The following is a 19,608-nucleotide window of genomic DNA, read 5'->3' on the forward strand; positions in this document are numbered from 1 at the left end:
ATGAAAAGACATTATGCAGAGCTATTTCTTGATTAAGAAAAAAAACCAGGGTTGCTACAAAAATAAATACAGAGTTCACTGGTATTCTCTTGCTATAATTTACATATCATAATCAACGGAACATGATCTGATCAGTCCATGTGTGCTACAACCTCCAAGCCTTACTTTTTAATCCATCAGACACACAGTGCAGAGATTACAGTGAAACAGCATCACAAGTAAGGCTGAATTACCCAAAATTACAATATTATGGAACTAAAGAGGTATATTCGTATTTACAATGGCATACATATCTGCGAACAGACTGCCCCTATCCGTACGCTGGATTTCATAGCCATCATCCGTGTGCACTTGCACCAGTCCTATACCTGGTGTAACAGACCTGTCAGAAAACAGGTGTATTTTAGTGTATGCACAACTGTAACCCATAATTCTCACAACACAGTCTCTCTGAGCTTTAATTATTTGAGAACACCCATTACAGGTTAGTTACACCCCTTCAGTCACAAGTGGAGAGCATTTCCTTGTCATCGATAGTAGCATACATGTGGTTCTGGCACAAGCACTAAACTCACAAATGTACGACTTTCTTTCTACATCAAATGGTCGTGAGCCCTTCGTGGTTCCAAATTTGTGGATAGCTGGGCAGCGTTCCCCCTTCCCCCCCCTACAGGAGGGTTTCCGAATGCTTAATTTAGAAACAAAACAAATAAAAATGACTACAATAAATCAAAAACAGAAAATGTTTTGTATGGCAGAGTACCAAACTGATGCTTATTCACACACTCTTCTAATGAGATTGGGATTAATAGTACATTTATAAAGGGTAGAATGGTTTTTACACGATCTTAAATTTTACCTGCAATGAAATTAGCTGCATCCACCATACTGGGGCAAATTCAATTAGCCGCAGGTGGAGTAATGTGGTCTGTTCTCCCGGGTAAAGTGCCCAGAAGTATTCAACTACAGACCCTATCAACCCTGAGGCAGCAGATAAGACTTATTTCTTCTCGCACCTCCGAATGTTAGGTTGCTTGTAGCAGGAAAGAACTTTTTAGTACACTTCGCCCCACAACCAAAGAGTTAAAATGATTGGGCAACAGTTCAGTGTCATAAAATAAAATGACTTACATAATGTAACTACCAGGGAGATAGCCTACATCACCCCTTTCACAAAGGCTCTATTAATGAATGTGGTGTAGCATGTGAAGGACACTGCCAAGATTTAGTTACTTACTGCCAAATTGAAGACACCTTAGAGAAATTGCTCAATTAGAATTCTTACTTCAAACCACATTATAAAAAAGGAGAGCAATGTAGCCGACAAGGACTCTAATAACCAAACCAACTCTATGTATCATTCAGCTTTCATTATAGGGTATTCAATGAGGATATGTAAAACAGCTCCAGAAGTTGGTCTAAAGCTAGGCACACGCGTCCAGATAAAATGCCTGTCAGACTGACAGACATTTTATCTGGCAGCCTGCCAGCCCGCAGATGTCTGTGGCATATACTGAGATTTCTCACAGTGTATTAGCCCCGACATCTGCGCTCCGTCCCATGGGACGGAACACAGGAAATGTCTGTCTGTCGGCCATGGCTGGGCATACCATGCCCGATGCGGCCGACAGTTTACCTCTTAAATATTGTGTCGGTGGGGCATGCTGGACAATCCGGCATGCCCGACCGAACAATATTTAACTCTCGGCCGCCTGCACACACGCTACAATTATCGGGGTGATCAGCGGATATCGGGCAGATCGCCCCGATAATTGTAGCATGTATGGCCAGCTTTAGCAGCTTTTAAAATTAACTAGAATGCTTCCATTCCATGCATTTGAATTGCTTGAGGTCCTTTTACACTAGAGATTGCAGTTTAAACAGCAGGTGCGACCTTTCTCCTTAAATCCACTTTTTTTTTTTTACCAAGCCACCTTCTTCCATTGATCCATGGTCCATTTCTGATGCTCACTTGCCCATTGTAGGCATCTTTGGAGGTGGACAGGGGTCAGCATGGGCACTCTGACCAGTCTGCAGCTACACAGCCCCATACACAGTAAGTGGAGATGCACTCTGTGATGTGACACCTTTCCATCATAGCCAGCATTCATTTTTGAAGCAATTTGTGCTACAGTAGCTCTTCTGTGTGATTGGACCAGACAGGCTAGCCTTTGCTTCCCATGCGCATCAATGAGCCCATGACCCTGTTGCTGGTTCACCAGTTGTCCTTCCCTAAACCACTTTTCATACCAAGAATACCCCACAAGACCTGCCGTTTAGAGAAGCTCTGAACCAGTCGTCTAGTCATCAACAATTTGGCTTTTGTCAAAGTAGCTGAGATCCCGCACTCCACAGATTTCTAAAGGGTAGAGTGTGCCCTGCCCCCTCTTGGTCACCACCGGTAAATGGCATCTATTCACTGAGACAGGAGCACTTGGGGACAGCCCGGCATGTCCATAAGTGCAGGGCACGCCCTCAAGAGTGATGAAAAGGGGGCGGTTTTTAAAGATACGCCTCCTTCTCTTGGGACCATGCCCCCTTTTCGGACACGCGTGCCTAGGATGAAAACTTTTCATATATTTTACACAATTTTTTTAGGATTTTAAGGCATGGGGTGATCATAGACTAAGCTGAGAAAATTATTTTAGGTTCCAGACTACAGAAGTACATTCAACATAGTTCCCCAATATCTTGTTAGGTCACTAATCTCATACATATCATAACTTATCTGCCATTACTTAAACCCGTGCTGAACTTCTTTTCTTTAGCTAGGACACCAGGTATTAGAGGGGCATTGTCCTGGGACCACAAAGACATCTCACGACAGGTCAATCCATATTAAATGGTCCAGATTTAAATTAATTGGTTGCTTGACCATTTAAAAAATATATATATTTTGTGTTTGATGATCCCTGTAAGTTAGTAGTCAGAGTCCACCATTACTTTAATTTTTATTTACCTTCATATGAAGATGGCGGCCATTTTTGTATCATGGCGTGTGACATTTTTCACTGTTGAGGACATTTGGGATAAATGCAATATCTTAGCTCAGAAAAGTCATAGAAAGCTGGGATCAAAATCATTATTTTCAGCACATATCAAGCTACATTTATTGTCATATACCTATTTCTCTACCTCACTTACTTAGGACTGAAATTTAAGCAAATTTAATAGTCAAGATTTAAAAAAAAAAAAAAAAAGCGGCTATTTTTTGGATTGTATTTCAGTGGGAAGGATTACAATTTCAGAGCTGTAATTTTTTTTTTTTTTTATTTGGGGGGGGGGAAATAGCCATATACTCAAAGATTTTCTAAACAAATGTTGATTTATCTATCTTGTCTACTTTTTTTTTTTATTAGAGCACTAGTTTTTCTGTTTTTCACCTAAATTGACCTCCAATATCTCTGGTGAGGGACTTGATAAAAATTTCAAATTCACAGCATACACAGTACTCTATGAGGGGTAACTGTAAAAAAAAAAAAAATTGGAGTTTGATATTCCATGGGGAACAAAGCTACACTAAGAGGATACCAAAATCCAAATTTGGAATATCAAACTCCAACAAAATAATTTTGGCTCACATAGTATTCATGTTATAAAATGAGTAATCCTTTACTGATCACACATAATAAAAAGAAAATCTCTCTAAAGCCTGTCTTGAAAAAAAATAATGGTTAGCCCAAATAAACAATATTTCGGTCAGGCGCGGGGGGAGGAGGTACGTGTAATGCTGCAGAATGCATCGTAAGCGACATCCCCCGTTGGCTCTGCAGTAGGGCCGATGGACGATTTCGCCACCCACCGCATATAATGGGTACTCACTAAACGGGATCGGACAACATATCGTCTATTGTGTAGCCAGCTTTAGACAGATTACCACCTTCTGCTTGTTGTGATAAAAACATTATTGATTACATACACAAGAATTACATAATACTTACAATTGTGCTGTAATAATTGGCACCCTCAACCAGATATTGGATTCACTAATAAAGAATGTATGAATATAGAAGGCTGATCTAATGAAACAAAAAAGATCTGTAATACTAATGGAGGTGATAAATGACACTGCAATAAAACAAGTGCAAAGAGCATTTATTTTATTTTCTCTTCCTCATCCTGATCATAAACCTCACAGCATTCCATAGAGCTTGTTCACGACCGTTACTGGACCCCCTCCAAGAGATAAACAAGTGACTTTACCAAATAAAATACATCAATTATAACTAAGAAAATAAAATAAAAAGAAGACAGAATGAGTAGATGCAAAAGCAATTTTAGTGAAAAGATGATCAGCTGTGTTTGGATCAAATGTGGACTCAAACAACTACAGCATAATGTTTCCATTCTAAGAATAACTGGCAAACAGCACAGCATTGTGTGGAATGTCACAGTGGACACACAGGGGTTTTTTACAATTTGCACCAAAAACTGATGTAAATGGTAATAAAAAGAAAAGAAACCCAGTTAGGAGCTGATTGGTTGGTACTTTATCACTCTCCAAGCCTTAGTACATCTCCCCCTGAGTTTTTTACGAACGGGCTTCATTAGGAGCAAGCTGCATTGTTCAAAACCTCCCTTCGTGCACCCTAGCGCCCCCGCACCCTAACACTCCCAGTTAGTGCTTAAACCTAACCCTACACCCCTGTGATGCTTAAACATAACACCCCCCACCCGTGGCTGCAAGCTAACCCGGCCCTCAATACTTATGTTCAGGATACTGGCTGTCGGGATTCTGGCGCCGATGCTCTGGCGGTGGGTCGGGATTGCAGCGCCGGTATTTGGCGGTATAGTAACTACATCCCATTTTTTATGCCTAACCGTGAATTGTGGCTGCCTCAAGTAACGAATAGGGTGTTATTTTTATTTATATTAGCGCAGCATGCAAGATCCATATTGGTCATCGTCATCACAGATTTTAATAAGGTACCTCAGGAGAACTACAACCTCCAGAAAAATTAGCATTTCTCTACTAGGATACAAGAACTGTAAACAAACATAAAACCAGTTATGTAAATTAAGCTGTCCTTTATATCTAACCTAATAGAATTTCCATGTTATCCAAGTGAATATTTCAGTTGGCATGTAGGTTATAAACACATATATATATGGCGGCTGATTTTATACATCCAACTCTGTGTGTGCGTTTGTTGATAAAATAAGCATTGTAATTTGCACATATCTTTGTGCCACACAGTATAATTTGGGAACACATGTACCACAAAGGACACACTTTGCAAAGTGAACTCCTCGGCCTGCAGACATCCTATGCTCAGCTTGTAGTGCATAAAAACAGATCATTTCAAGACAGCCAACTGTCTTAACAGGGTAATTCCATATTTATTTGCAAAACACAAGTGAACCCAATGATTCATTAACACTGGACAAAACTAAATGGGTATATATTCATGTAGATCTGCTGTGGTGAATTGTTACTTTTCGCTATAGATCGCATCAGTTTGGTGCGATCTATAGCTTAGATAAGGAGCAATTCACGTATACTTACCTGTCCGGAGAAGCGATCCAAAAAACTGGCCCCTCTGCGATTCTTTGGTGATATGCAGCTGTGCATCTTGATCTCTGGAAGATGAACGCCATTGCGCATGCGCCAGCCAGAGCCACCAGCAGAGACAGTCGCGGGGTATTAGGACTCTAAAGTAACCAGGCATATGCTGGGTCTGAACAATCTGAACACAGGGCAGAGCGGCAGCATCGGAAGTGGAGAAAGTGGGCAGTAAGCAGTATGAAGTGACCCTGCATACGCTGGGTCACTGTCCTGTATTTACATTAATGAAGAGCGGCGGAAGAGGGTGCAACGGGCAGTAAGCAGTCTTAAGTGTTCACTTTCGTAGTACGTTCACAGAGCTGGGGTGGGGGCAGAGTGAGCAGGCAGATACTCTCCGAGAACCTCTCATTAGAGTGTCCCGGTCACCGACACACAGGGAGCAGGGGTACCATTGATTGGCCAGAGATAGAGAAGGGGGCGAAGACAGCACGGAGAAGGCAGGGAGACAGCCGTGTTCCATGCTTTTCTCCACTCAGGAGGCAGATTACGCCGTCCTGAGAGGGAGAAAAAAAAATGTATAAAAGCGAAAGGAAAAGCTGTGCTTTCCATGCTTCTATGAATCGCTCTCCCCATACTACCGTATGGTGCAGCGATGTGTATACTAATCAGGGGCACCGCTAGAGAAATCTGATATTTCACCACGGAACTCCTTCTAAGAAGCGAAAAGGTATTTTCACTGCTACATGAATAGACCCCATTGATATGTGTACCTGATGTTGCACTGTGCCATTCATATCCACAGATGAACATGGAGTTACCTAGTCCAGACATGTGCAGTTCCAATATGACTTTCAGAAGCCATACAGTCTCCCAAACTACAGTAAATCTGATCAAATATTACATAAACATTTTGCCAATAAATTTGTAAGGAAAAACATTTTTGTTCAATTTAAAATCAGCATCTCACAAATAGAAATAGCTCAATTTAAGAACAAGGGCGGGATGTACTAAGCATTTGGTACATCCAGTCTGTCTTCGGGTACATACCGCGGTATGTACCTAGAATATTGCAAAGTACAGCTCTCCCGATAAATGATAGCTCCAGATAGAGGGATTTCTGGGTTTAACACCCAGAAGTCCATGTGGCGTCCTTCTGCGCATAATGATGCGGGCCGTGGAGGGTGACAGGAGCGATCCCAAGGAGGAGTGGCTCAATAAGAAGCCCATAGGCTCTATTGGGTAGGTGCTTTGTACATAATCCCCCCTTACCGCTCCCTGAACCTAACCCTCCCGGGGTGTGCCTAATCCTAACCTCCACCCCCCCCCCAAACCTAACCCTGCTAGATTCCCTAATCCTAACCCTCCCCCACCCCCACGCTAAAGGCATCCCGGGCTTACCTTCGTTCGAGATGTAGTCCTATGCGCTCCGGTGTCAGGATTATGATAGGCCTCGAAATACTGACGCCTATCATTAATCCCTAGCTGGCATTGTGGCCGGCAGCCACTACATCCCTATTATTATTACCATTATTATTAACAACAATGATGTATACATCATATTGTGTTGTACTTTACCATTTGGAAACAAAGCAGTAATAAAATGAGATTGCGTAAAACAGAGACAGAAGTAAGAGGGCCCTGCTCACAAGCTTACAGTCACGCTTACTTCCAAACACTCTTGATAAAATTTGTATTTTGAATCATTTAATATTTATTGAAATGAACACTAGTAGATTAAATGTAATCTCAAGTCTAAAAAACTAAGCCATATTTTCACAAGAGATAGAACAAAGATCACAAAGATTTCTTACATTTCTGTACTATATATTGTGAAGAAATCTGCCATGTATAGGTTTCAAAACCAAACATAAAAATACATGTAATTCACTGTTCTCATTATGCAGAATTACTGATCATGTTATATATCTGCAAAAATGTAGCTAATACAAGCTCAGGCAGCACATTGTTACACTTTTTTTTTTCTATAAATGATCTACAGTATGTTCTCAGCATATATGTAGAGATCAGCAAAATTTCCATCTGTACAGATTTCAGTGTTAAGATATCAAAATATCACTAAAGAAAAGCTACTATACGGAAGCAGGCAGGCCAGTCAGTATGTAGCTACTGAATACACTACAGCTATAAGCATGCATTAAGATGCAAATACACAGACAATATTATGATCAAGATATTTTGTGTGTGGGTTGGGGGCAGCTGTAATTGGTTCTGTCTGGGGGGTCCTGGAAATCAAGTAATTGACAGCTATTGTAAATGAAGCATCCAGTGCATTGTTGTGAGTCTGGGGGAGAGAGAAGTCACCCATGGTGGGTCCTCAGTTTCTGTTTAAGATATAAATCTGTCATTATTGGTGTATTTAGCTGTATCAGTCAGTCATCCATCTATGACAGGGTGTTTTCCACTATGGATAGAATTGAACATATTAAAATGTGTGTTAGTTTATGACCTTACATAAGCCCTAAGGTTTTCATCATCAGTCAGGGTCAAATTTGCTTTCTTAAAACGGATAGTTAAGTTTCTCCAGCACATATAGTATAACATTCTTGCTGGTTTATCGCTAACAGTCAAACCCTTCATACATGTGATTTTACATACAGTACACGAGTGACATTTGTAGAATTCAAATGAGGATTTATTTTAAATCACATTTTTCTGCTGCTTTATTTCATGCAAGTCAATGAACCCTTTTGAAGTTATATTTTTAACTGTCTTCCTTCTCTTTCTGACTAAAGCAATGTAAATATAATCTTTATATACAAAGCAGAGGGTAGTGGCAGGGTCATCAGGCCTTGCTTATTACCATGATCAGTTATTTATATAGCGCACACATATTCCACACAGAATATTTAGTCATTCACATCCTGCCCCAGTGGAACTTACAATCTATGGGCCTGATCCAGCATTGTACATATGTGCAGAACGGGTCCTGCATAATCGCATGCAGGCCCCCGTATGCCCGTCTGACAGGCAGAAACACTTATGGGGCGGTGCGGGGGCAGGGACAGCAAGCGTTCCCGGAAACAGAGACGTGTGGTCCAAGTTATCTGGGAGTGGCAATGCCAGGATCTGCGTCCATGGGCGCAGTTTCCTGGCCTCGCAAGCCGATGGTCGCAATGGTTACCCCAGCCTGGATCGCAAATGCAGCAGGGGGTGTCAGATACCTCTTGCTGCATTTGCAAGGACAGACTTGCAAGGCTGCTTGCGTGCAGCTTTGCGATTCGTCCACTGCTGAATCACTCCCTATATTCCTTACCACATCTACACACAATGGACTACGGTTAATTTTCTGTCAGACGCCAATTAATCTACAAGTATGATTTTGGGCTGTGGGAGGAAACCAAAGCAACCGAAGGAAACCCACTCAAACATGGAGAAAACATGCAAACTTCACACAGATAGGGCCTTGTTAGGAATTAAACCCAAGACCTCAATGCTGTGAGGCAGAAAGCTAACCATTGTGCCACCGTGAGGTCTCTCTTCTTCCTCTGGCGTGTGACAGGCCTACATTAGTAAGTGGTAAGGCTTGTACCCATGTGTATGTAACACACACCTGGGTCCTATTGCTATGCTCTTCGATCTGCATTTGGTGAATGCACATTTTTGTAATTCTATGACTGACAAAGAAAAAAAAAAAAAAGGAGGCATTTAAGTCCTGTCACTTGTTTGCACAGTTCATCACTTTTACACAGGGACTAGAACCATATTTTTACTTCCTTTCAAACTATGCTCAATATATGAAAAACACAAAACAATGATTTCTGTTACCAAATAATCCGTAAGCCTGTCATTTTATAATTATTATAATGACACCCCATCCACCCTGCTTACTTAGTACAAGCTAAATTTGCCAAACATTAAAACTTTGCAAAAATGGCACTGGACAAATTAAGACAAGTATAAACAAAGGCGTACCATTTAGCATTAGCAATACAGAGGATTATATTCATATCAGTTAGAACGGTTTACAGGCACTTTATTGTACTAAATAACAAATACAGAATCAATTATTTCCTGCAATTAAATGTACTTACGTATTTAAAACAACTTATTTCCATGATATGTTAAAAGTCTTAGCTACTTTAAGCAAGAGATACAAAAAAAATAAATAAATAAACTGATAACAGCAGTTTTGAAAGAAGAGTTTTCGGAAATCTCTATTCTTTTAAATTTGAGATATATAAATTCCATAAGAATTATCTTTAAAGATAGACCACAAAGCAGACTTTAGGCTAACACAAGAGTGACAACACCTGAACCAGTCAACAAAACCAACCGACAACAGACAGGAAAACTTACTGCCCATTGTGTACCTATGCATTCTACAGGTTTCAGTGGCAGATGACTATGGTAAAGGCACACAATAAAACATAAAAGTAATACACCACATGAAAGAACTGCAGGATTTAATCGCATTTTGCTGCACATGTGCTGATAACACCAAAACTCTGGGTTCAAAAGTCACATAGAATACCAGTTATATTGTCAAATTAATTGACAATGAATGATAGAGATTCCTGACAATACACAACAAGCATTTCCAGGCAACAAAACATCAAACTACATTGTAACTTTTCTTAATAATAAGTATATTATTTTTTTTTTCATGTTCATAAAGACAAAGTTCAAACATTCTTTTATATAAGAAACCTCAAGACACAAGTGTGTAACAGCTGGAGTATTACCATTTCATTTTCACATGGCTTAAGTATTGCTTAACCAATTTTCAACGGTTCTATTACCAGTGAGAAGTGCAATTATCATTATACATATTTAGTTCAGGGCCTGTGGAACAGAGTCCTGTCAATCAAAATACACAGTCCTTGTGTGGTTTTTGCACTTGGCTAAACAACCAGTGAGGCAGATACAGAGCACATTGCATTTCATCTTATCCAGAGACAGAGGAGTTTTGTTTCCCAAGCCCAAAGTTTCAAAATCTTCTCAATCTAACCAACCATAAAAATACTTTTCCATACCTTCCAAGTTCTTCTCCAATCTCATAATAATCCTCCAAGTTTTCCTGTCTAAACACGGTCATGGTGTCTCAATGCTCCGTGTAAACCAGCTCCTGGAAGTCATCACCACACAGTCAGATAGCTGGGATCAATACACATCTTACATTTCCTGCATGGGGACAGAAAAACAAGGTATGTTATGGGGCATCATTGCATGGCCAGTGTTCATTCTCATATGCATTGCTGGAAAGATTAGTTGACCCAGAGTTTAGTAATAATATGAAACTTTCAATAGCAGTATGTCTATCTTATCCGCTAATTAGGTAAGACATTTACTTTGCTTCCATCTTCTCATTTGGAAGGTTCTCTAAAGTCTGTAATGCTGCATACACACGTAAAGATTTTCTGTCCAACCATCCAACTAGTTGATTGGTTGGAATGAAAATCTGGTAACGTATGGGAGTAACTGTTGATCAGCAATTTGCTCCTAGATGCCAGAAAACAGATGAAAATGGTCGTTCAAACAAGTTTATTAAATGTTTGATCTAAACAATTTGTTCAAACAACAGTTTTTGTCCATTTTCTGGCGTTTGGGAGCAAATTGCTGATTATCATTTGCTTTCATACATTACCAGTGTGTGGACAGCAACTAAAAAAAAAAAAGTCTTATAGGCAATTTTTAAAGGTTTATTATTAATAAAAACCAATGCAGTGCCCCCTGTAGTAGTGCCCCTTATGCAATTCCCCCCTGTATTATAGCCCCTTATGCAATGCCCCCTGAATTTGTGCCCATTATGCAACACCCCCTTATGCAGTGCCCTAGTAATGCCCCTTATGTTGTGCCCCCAGTAATGTCCTTAGTAGTGCCCCTTATATAGTGCCCCAGTAATGCCCCTTATGCAGAGCCCCCCTTCATCTGACTGTTCCATTCCCCATCAATCCCCTTCTCCAACCTATTATTTATTGATGTTCAATTGTGAACGTCAATGTAACTAATATAGTGACATTGTACCTATTTAATCTGTGGCTCTGTCCTATGTTTGGTGCTATGGAACAGTTGTGGAACTATTGATCATATTTTGAGGGACTTTGCTGCGAACGTCTTCCTAATAACTCCTGACAGGGCCGGATTAAGGTCTGTGGGGGCCCCTATTAAATGTGACGAACTGGGGGTATGCGCAATGGGTACCTTATGCAGAGCCCCCAGTAGTGTCAGTGCCCCGTATGCAGAGTCCACAGTAGTGGTGCCATTTATGCAGTGCACCCAGTAGTAGTGCCCCAGGAGTGGTGCCCCTTATGCAGTACCCCCTATGCAATACTCCCATAAGTAGTGCCCCCCAGTAGTCATGCCCCCTATGGAAGTGCCCCCAATAGTAATGCCCCTCTCTCCACTCACTCTCTTGATCTGCAATAGCACACTGACCAATATGCAGCGTGTTCACAGGAAGCACAGCGCAGGCAGCCAGGATGAGGCTTCCTCCTTTCCTCACGCCGTATGCACGGAGAAGCAGGGGCGCGGAACAGACAGTGGTGATGGCGTCTTCTCCTCACATCTGCGCAGGGTTCGGAAGGGCAGGGGGCGGGACTGTCAGTGGTGACTGATGGCTCAGCAATGGCTTATTGGAGGAGCTGCTGCAGCAGCTCCCCCGTCAGCCATGTTTAATGTAATACATACATTAACACTGCCCGATCGGAGCTGAGCTCCACTCGCGGCAGGGGGGAGAATGAAGGGTGGCCTGGGCAGCATAATATATAGAGTTGGGCACACATAGTGGGGCCACATAAAGTCTTTATTTGGGTCGCATGCAGCCCGCGGGCCGCATGTTTGACATGCCTGAACAGAAAATCTTCACGTGTGTATGCAGCTTAACAGTCCTGAACAAGAGATCCTCTATCATACGCAGATGGACCTTTTTTTTTTTTTTAAAACTGATAGTGGATGAGTTGGAGGCTCATGGAGAATGGCTTCAAGAACCCCACTAACAGTTTTCAAAACTTGGCTGAACAGGAGGGGAGGCTCCCACCGAGGACCCTTCAATGCATCAGGACTCGATGATTTGGAGGGCTGCAGATACAATTTTCTGATTTTACTGTTCTTATCTAATTCCACTCAAAACTAAAATATTATTGCCAAATTGAAAGTTAAACAACTGTTAGTAATTGTATTAATACGAGGGTTCAATAAGTAAGGTAACAAGACCTCTTATGTGTGTAACGTTTTCTATTTCATTCTAATTTTCCACTAGGCCAGGGGCGGGATGCATGATGCATTGCTTTCAGGAAGTGATGCATCCCGCCATTCTTCTCATGCATGCCGGCATGCATGTAGAAAATCACAAAGGACAGCTCTCTTGGTAAGAGCTGTCCTTTGCGAATGAGGGACTTCCGGGTCTATGACCCAGAAGACCCGCTGGTGTAATTCTGCGCTGCGAGGGGGTGCATGTAGGGATCAGATTGGAACCCCCTAACAACACTCTCCGAATAGAAGCCAATAGGCTTCTATAGGGGAACGGTATCAGAAGATGGCGTTACCCACCACATCAAAGCCACTTGGGGCATATGAGAATGCGGTCAATCCCACATTTTCAGGGGTTTGACTGTATTTCTCATGTTGCTGCATCCCATCCCAGAGCAGGTAGACCACTGCTTCCCCTCACAGCCATTAGACTGCACCTCACATCAGTCATACTGTCCCAACATCAGTTATAAGGAGGTGGTGCGCGGAGCTGGCAGAAACATGGTCAAACATTGAGGTGCATAGTGTGATCTGATTTCTGCATCTAAAGGGCATGTCAGCAGCTGAAATTCATTGCCAACTTGTTGAGGTTTACAGTGATTACGTCATGTCACGGAAACAAGTTTGGTGCAGTGCCTTTGATATCGCCAGCCAACCGCAAGCATGAGTTGTTACGGCGCTACCATTGGGAGGTACTGGACCATCCTGCCTACAGAGTGATTTCCATCTCTTTGGACCATTGAAGAAGCACCTGGGTGGAAGGCAATTCTCAAAAGACAGTGAAGTTCAGCAAGTTGCCATGTCTTTACTTCAGGTGCTTGACTGATTTCTTCTACGCTGGGATAGATGCCTTGGTGTACCAATGAAACAAATGCTATATGCTAGACAAGTATTGGGGCTATGTGGAAGAATAACCTATGTCTAGGAGCAAATGACAATCGGCCGTTTGAGAAACCGTTTTCCAACATTTGAAAGCAAACTGATTTTATCAATTTAGCTGAACAACCGTTTTGGTCTGTTATACAGTTTAGAAACAAATGGATGATTGTCATTTGCTCCCATACATTACCAAATTTTTCTTACAACCAGCCATCAAGATGGCTTGTTGGACATATAGGGGTCTAATCATGTAGATTAGTTGTACTAAATTGTTACTTATCTGTCCGATGCGATCTATAGTTTTATAAGTAGCAATTCATGTACACTTACAAATTGTGTGATGTGATGGGGGAACTTTAGGGCTTTCTCCTAGGTTTCTCAGAATCATTAGGTTGTTTTTTTTCACAACATGTTATGTGCATGCGCTGTTGTAATATTGTAATATATTTTTGCGCCTACGTCGGCTGGTGTGCAGAAGGAGGACTTGTGGGAACTTCGTGGAGGCTAAATACAAGCTGACATAGAAGAAAAGCCGAAGCGGGGCTGACGGGAGACCGAGGGGGGTGGAGCCATCACTCAGGATTGCAAGTATTCAGGGGTAAGAGTACTTTTTCTCTGCCTTCTTTTATTAAGTAAATGATTACGCCATTCTTAAACGGCGAAAAACCACCGCTATAAAAAAACATTAAGGTTAGTTTTCACTAGCTTCATGAATTGCTGTTGCCATACTACAATATGGTGATGCGATACATGAATGAAGTAGGGGCAGCGCTGGAGAAACAACATGTTTCCAACAACATGCTTCTCCATGTGAAACCCTCTATGAATAGCCGAAAGCAGAGAAATGCCCTGTTTCCGCTTTATGAATAGACCCCATAATGTTTAGATGTGTGGGCAGCTTTAGCCAATAAAGGGCATCACTTAAACTCCAAATGTTCCTGTTTAGATCAGTAGCTAGCTAAGCTAGGCATCTAGCACAGCCCTTTAAAGCAGGACTGACAAGGTGATCTGTCTAGGGAGAGCAGCCTACAGATATTAAAGTGAGAATCAACACATACTGTCAGCATAAACAATGTATTTTATATAAATTTACAGCAAATTAGCATTGCTTACATGTCATAGCTGACAGGCCAAGGAGCTAGACAGACATAAATGCAAAGCATTTACAAATTTACATGGATAGCAAATAAAGAACCATAAACAGATAAGTCTCACTTCCTCTTCTTTCTGGTGGTTTTTGTGATACGTAGTATTCACTCACAGCTCTCATCTTCCTCTTGTATATTTTGCCCGCAAAAAGCACACCAAAATAATTACAGGCAAAATGTTGTATATAAGTAATAAAAAAACAAAACAAACCCCACTGGCCTAACAAAAGCAATTGTTGCTTTTAATGCACTGTGGCCCTGATTTAGAGCCAGTCGCTCTGACAGAGCGCTCGCTCTGAATCAGGGACGGTCTTTTTTTATTTTTTAGAACGGCCTCCTGGCCGCTCGCATAGCTGTGGGTGACCACCCACAGCTATAGCGAGTGGCCAGGAAGATGGTCGCGATGGTCAAGACTTGCGACGAGACCCTTGTGGTAGGGTCTCGTTGCCGCAAACCCCATGATGTCAGTGGGGCTGGCCCCAAACGGAGGCGTTCACATGAGAATGCCTCCGTTTGGGCAGCCACTCCCCCGGCCCGACCCACCAAAGGGGGCGTGCTGTCACTCAACATTGACAGCACGCCCCCTTTGGTACGAGACCCGGAGCGACGGATTGCCCGTCGCTATCCGGGTCTTGCGCATACGCACGATGGAGCCGGCTCCGTCATGCGCATGCGCTCTGGGCCACCATCGACCCAGTTGAGAGCGCTCAGCGCTTGCGACCGGGTCTGAATCAGGCCCTGAATTTTGTCACTTCCCCTAGTAGTAGCATTAGTTCACTGTCAAATGTTGTACTGCAGATGTAACAAAATAATTGTGAAGTTTACAAAGTCAGAAATTTGGGGTTATTAAGATTGTCACAAATTCTGATAAATAGAAAGCAGCAAGTTATTGAGAAAACTTTGAACGTAAAATGTGTTATTCAAAACGTATATATTTATGTTGTAATGTGACACTTAACTATAGTACAGTGACAATATCAATGGTATGTTAAGTGTTCTATTTATCTGTGTATTCCTTTCTATATACCTCCTATTTGACGGCTGGCTGATCAAGGTAAATGTATTCAAACACAAAACCTAATATCATAATACATGTATGTAATCAATTAAACAAACAGTCATTAATCACTGTGAAAATACATATTAGGGATGGACATTAGAAGCCAATTGTTAGCAACCATCGATGTTTCTGATTTTCTATCAAGTTCCTGGTGATTGATGGTTATCAGCCATCAGATGCAGCTTTCCGGTATCCATCGGATGGCCAGCTGCGGTCACACAGAAGTGGTGTCCGCAGCTGTGAGCATAGCTCGGAATGCTTCTACTTATGCGCATAGTAAAATCATCAATACACATTAAAAAAAAAAGTTACACACTCCAACAAAACAGTGCAATAGTCTCATTCCAACACTTCAGTCTTCCTAGAGAACTTTCTAATGTGTTTCTGGAATTTTACAGCACCTGACCTGTTCTCCAATAGTATACAGTTTCTAATAGAGCAACATGTGTGCTGCAGCAATGCAATACACATATGTGAGAATATATATATATATATATATATATATATATACACACACACATACACACACCCATGTATATACACACACAATAATACTTAAACAAAACCTGCAGTGTTCATACTAAATCCCTCAAATGTAGCAGCAGTGCATCAGGAAGCTGGTGGCCCATCCCTATAAAGCCACAAGATCTACCTGGCAGTATAGCATTATAAGTGTATGCCACAAGCAGAGGTTGGATATGATGGCACTGCCAGCCAAAGGTGCTCCCCTATACGTACAGAAGACTGTGCCAGTCCCGATCACACACCGGCAATATATCATTCATAGCTGAAACTAATAGGATTCCAATTTGCATATGCAAAGAAATTCCAAATCACAGTGGCATATCCTCACATATTTCTATCACTACGAGCATGTTTTCGGGTCACGTTACCGAGCAATAAAATATCTGATTTACATAAAAGTATAACTGATCATTTTACATCAGCGTCATTTAATATCTACAACAAGAACAACAAACATCAGTATTCAAATCTGAAAGCATTATGGTCGGGTGGAAACAGAGAAGATCCCCAGCAATAAGCCCATGAGGTGATCCCCGGGATAACGTGCAAATAATGGCAGGAGAGGCTCTGCCGATGTATATCCTGCACAGGTCTACAATAGCCCGGCCTTTCCTATCAGTGGCAGCAGATAGCAGCCTGTCCCTTCTCCCCGATCACAGAGGCGGCATCAGTAACAGGGGACACAGTGACTGGAGAAAGGGGAGCCCCGGCTTACCAGACAACCCCAGGGCACCGCACGGCTCGGCTGTGTGCAGGACAATGCACGGGCACTGCATGCGGCCAGCGATCAGGGGCAGCTTGTCTCCCGGGTATCCAGCAGCGGGGTAACACCGCAGCACAGCTAGCCGGAGCTGCCGCCGGTGCTGCTCACAATGACTGTGGAAGGAGGAGAGAGGGGCGGGGGAGGGGGCGGGCAGGCAGCAGACAGTAGCGGGGAGGGAGAGATGTGTCAGGTACGCGGCGGCGCTGCTGCTGCTGTGCTCTGAGACAAAATAGGGAGGTGACACTGACAGGCAACGTACAGGGAAGATCTTTCTTATTATGACATTATTAAGCCTGGGTGGGTGTCCCGGTGTGCTTCCCACCAAACATCTTTTACTCCCAATGCTTATTTACCCCATATTTAAAGCTCATAGGGAACCCAAATGAATAGGATTGATGGAAATATGTCCCTATTTATTTACCCTAGTTGGTACCAAGAAGGAAGAATATAGCTGAGTAGACACTAGAACAGTAGTGAGCCACATGCAGCTCTTCCGTTCTGATGCGGCTCCGCTCACCTGCCGTCTCCCCAGACTGGCACTGACTGCCTCCTCTGATAGGAGCACAGGTGTCCAGAGCAGTCTACTCCGCTCCGGAGGCGAGGTGGTGACGTTACACCGCAAACAGGACGCGGAGCTCAACTTGTGACTGAACCTGCAGCTATGAGGAGGACACGGTCGAAGACTTCAGAGCCTACCTACGTGACACAGACAAGGTACAAGCTGTGTTTTTTTTTTATTTGTTTTTTTCATTTTATTTGTGACATGGGGGAGCTGGAGTGGGCCGTGAAGTGGGAAGGAGTGTGGGGGAAGGTGGCTGGACTGGAGTGGCCTGGGGAGAGAGGGGGTGCTGGAGTGGCACATAAGGGTCTGCTGTTATGACACATGAGGGTCTGCTGGAGTGACAAAAGGGGGGTTGGAGTGACACATGAGGGGCTGCTGGTGTGACAATGGAGGGGCTGAAGAGAGGCTGCTGAAGTGACACATGGGGGACTGGAGTGACACATGGAGGGGCTGGAGTGACACATGGGGGGGCTGGATTGTATTATGTGAATGTGGTTTTTTTTCAATGTAGTTTTTGTGGATGTGGCTTTTTCGGTGTATTTTATGTGGGTCTGGCTTTTTCAATGTATTATTTGTGGATGTGGCTTTTTCATTGTATTTTATGTGGATCTGGCTTGCTTCAGTGTATTTTATGTGGATCTGAGGGAGAAGTGGCGAAGCAGCACCTCCTGTGCCAGAATCTGCGCACACCTATGATCAGCACAGGGGCGCACTGGGCCTGGGGTAGGGTGCCATCTGCCCCCAGGGCCGGCACAATTTAAGCCCTGGGGGGCCGCCAGCTGACTGCAGCCATACAATGCATACACATGACGGCATAAGTGATCTCATCACAAGGGGGAGGACTGGAAAGGAGAGCCACGCCCACAGCTCCGCCTCCCCTTGACATTCCTACTCAGTCCTGCAGACTCTTCTACAGCAGCAGATTGCCCGTGGCTTCCGAGGCCCCACCCCCAAACCGCAGGCCCCCACCCTCTCCAACTTCCCGTGACCCCCCCACGTCCCCCACAGGGGGAAGTCAGAATGGATTATGGGAAGTTAGGAGACTAGGGTCCCCCTCTCACATGCTTGTCTCTCCTCTGTATCTACAACTGCCAGCTCTCCTGGTCCCAGTGGCAGGACTTGCACTGCACAGAAGATGTCTGCCATATACAGAGGTACTCCAGCCCTTCCTCCTATACAGTCTTTCCCACCATCCATTTACCATTCCTGCCTTTGCCCCCTCCCCATATCTGTGCCTCTGCCCCCTCATTTTATGTTGCTGTGCTCTTTACCATCTTTCCTCTGCCCCTTCCCCATATATGTGCCTCTGCTACCTCCCAATATTTGTGCCTTGCTCAGACTAACCAACTCACTTATTCTGACCACTCCCTATTTGTACATTTGGGATGTAGTCGGCATCCCGGCGCACGGGATGCCGACGGTCTTAATACCGGCACCAAAATCCCGACAGGTCGGGATCCCAATACCAGTCTCCCGACCGTCGGCATCCCGAAGGTAAGTATCGGAGTGCAGGGGAAGGGTAGCGTTAGGTAGCAGGGTTAGGCACTAGGGGAGGGTTAGGCACCGGGGAGAGAGGGAGGGTTAGGGGGAGGGGAGGGGGAGGTTAGGTTTAGGCACTGGGGAGGGGGTGTTCGGTTTAGGGTACAGGGAGGGGGAGGTTAGGTTTAGGCACTAGGGGGGGGAAGGTTAGGGGAGGGGGTAGCAAAATACTTACCGTTGACTTTTATAGCTGTCGGATTCTGGCTGTCGGGATGCCGCTGTCCGGGATATCATACCCAACCCAAACATCAGTGGTGTAACTAGGGTATTTGAAGCCCAGGGCAAAATGAAAAATGGAGCCCCCCTCAATGGGCGTGGTCACATACCACAAGGGGTGTGGCTACTTAAAAATGGGTCATGTCAACATGACACACAGCCCTTTCTCGTCACTCTGGGAACATTCTTTTCCATTACATA

General features: G+C 43.4%; 1 protein-coding gene across 1 annotated transcript in view; it reads right to left on the reverse strand.

The window, feature by feature from the left end:
* The window catches only part of DAPK1 (death associated protein kinase 1), a 188,652-nt gene extending 171,442 nt beyond the window's left edge, over positions 1-17,210 (reverse strand). Inside the window, exons 1-2 of the mRNA XM_088470085.1 lie at positions 17,043-17,210; positions 10,501-10,648 (exon numbers count right to left, since the gene is read on the reverse strand). Coding sequence (XP_088326211.1) covers positions 10,501-10,562 — 62 coding nt within the window. The 5' untranslated portion in view covers positions 10,563-10,648; positions 17,043-17,210. The remainder of the gene's footprint in view (positions 1-10,500; positions 10,649-17,042) is intronic.
* Between the last annotated feature and the right edge of the window lie 2,398 nt (positions 17,211-19,608).

The sequence above is a fragment of the Taudactylus pleione genome, unplaced genomic scaffold (assembly GCF_031769625.1).
Source record: "Taudactylus pleione unplaced genomic scaffold, aTauple2 ptg000095l, whole genome shotgun sequence".
In the NCBI taxonomy this organism is placed as follows: Eukaryota; Metazoa; Chordata; class Amphibia; order Anura; family Myobatrachidae; genus Taudactylus; species Taudactylus pleione.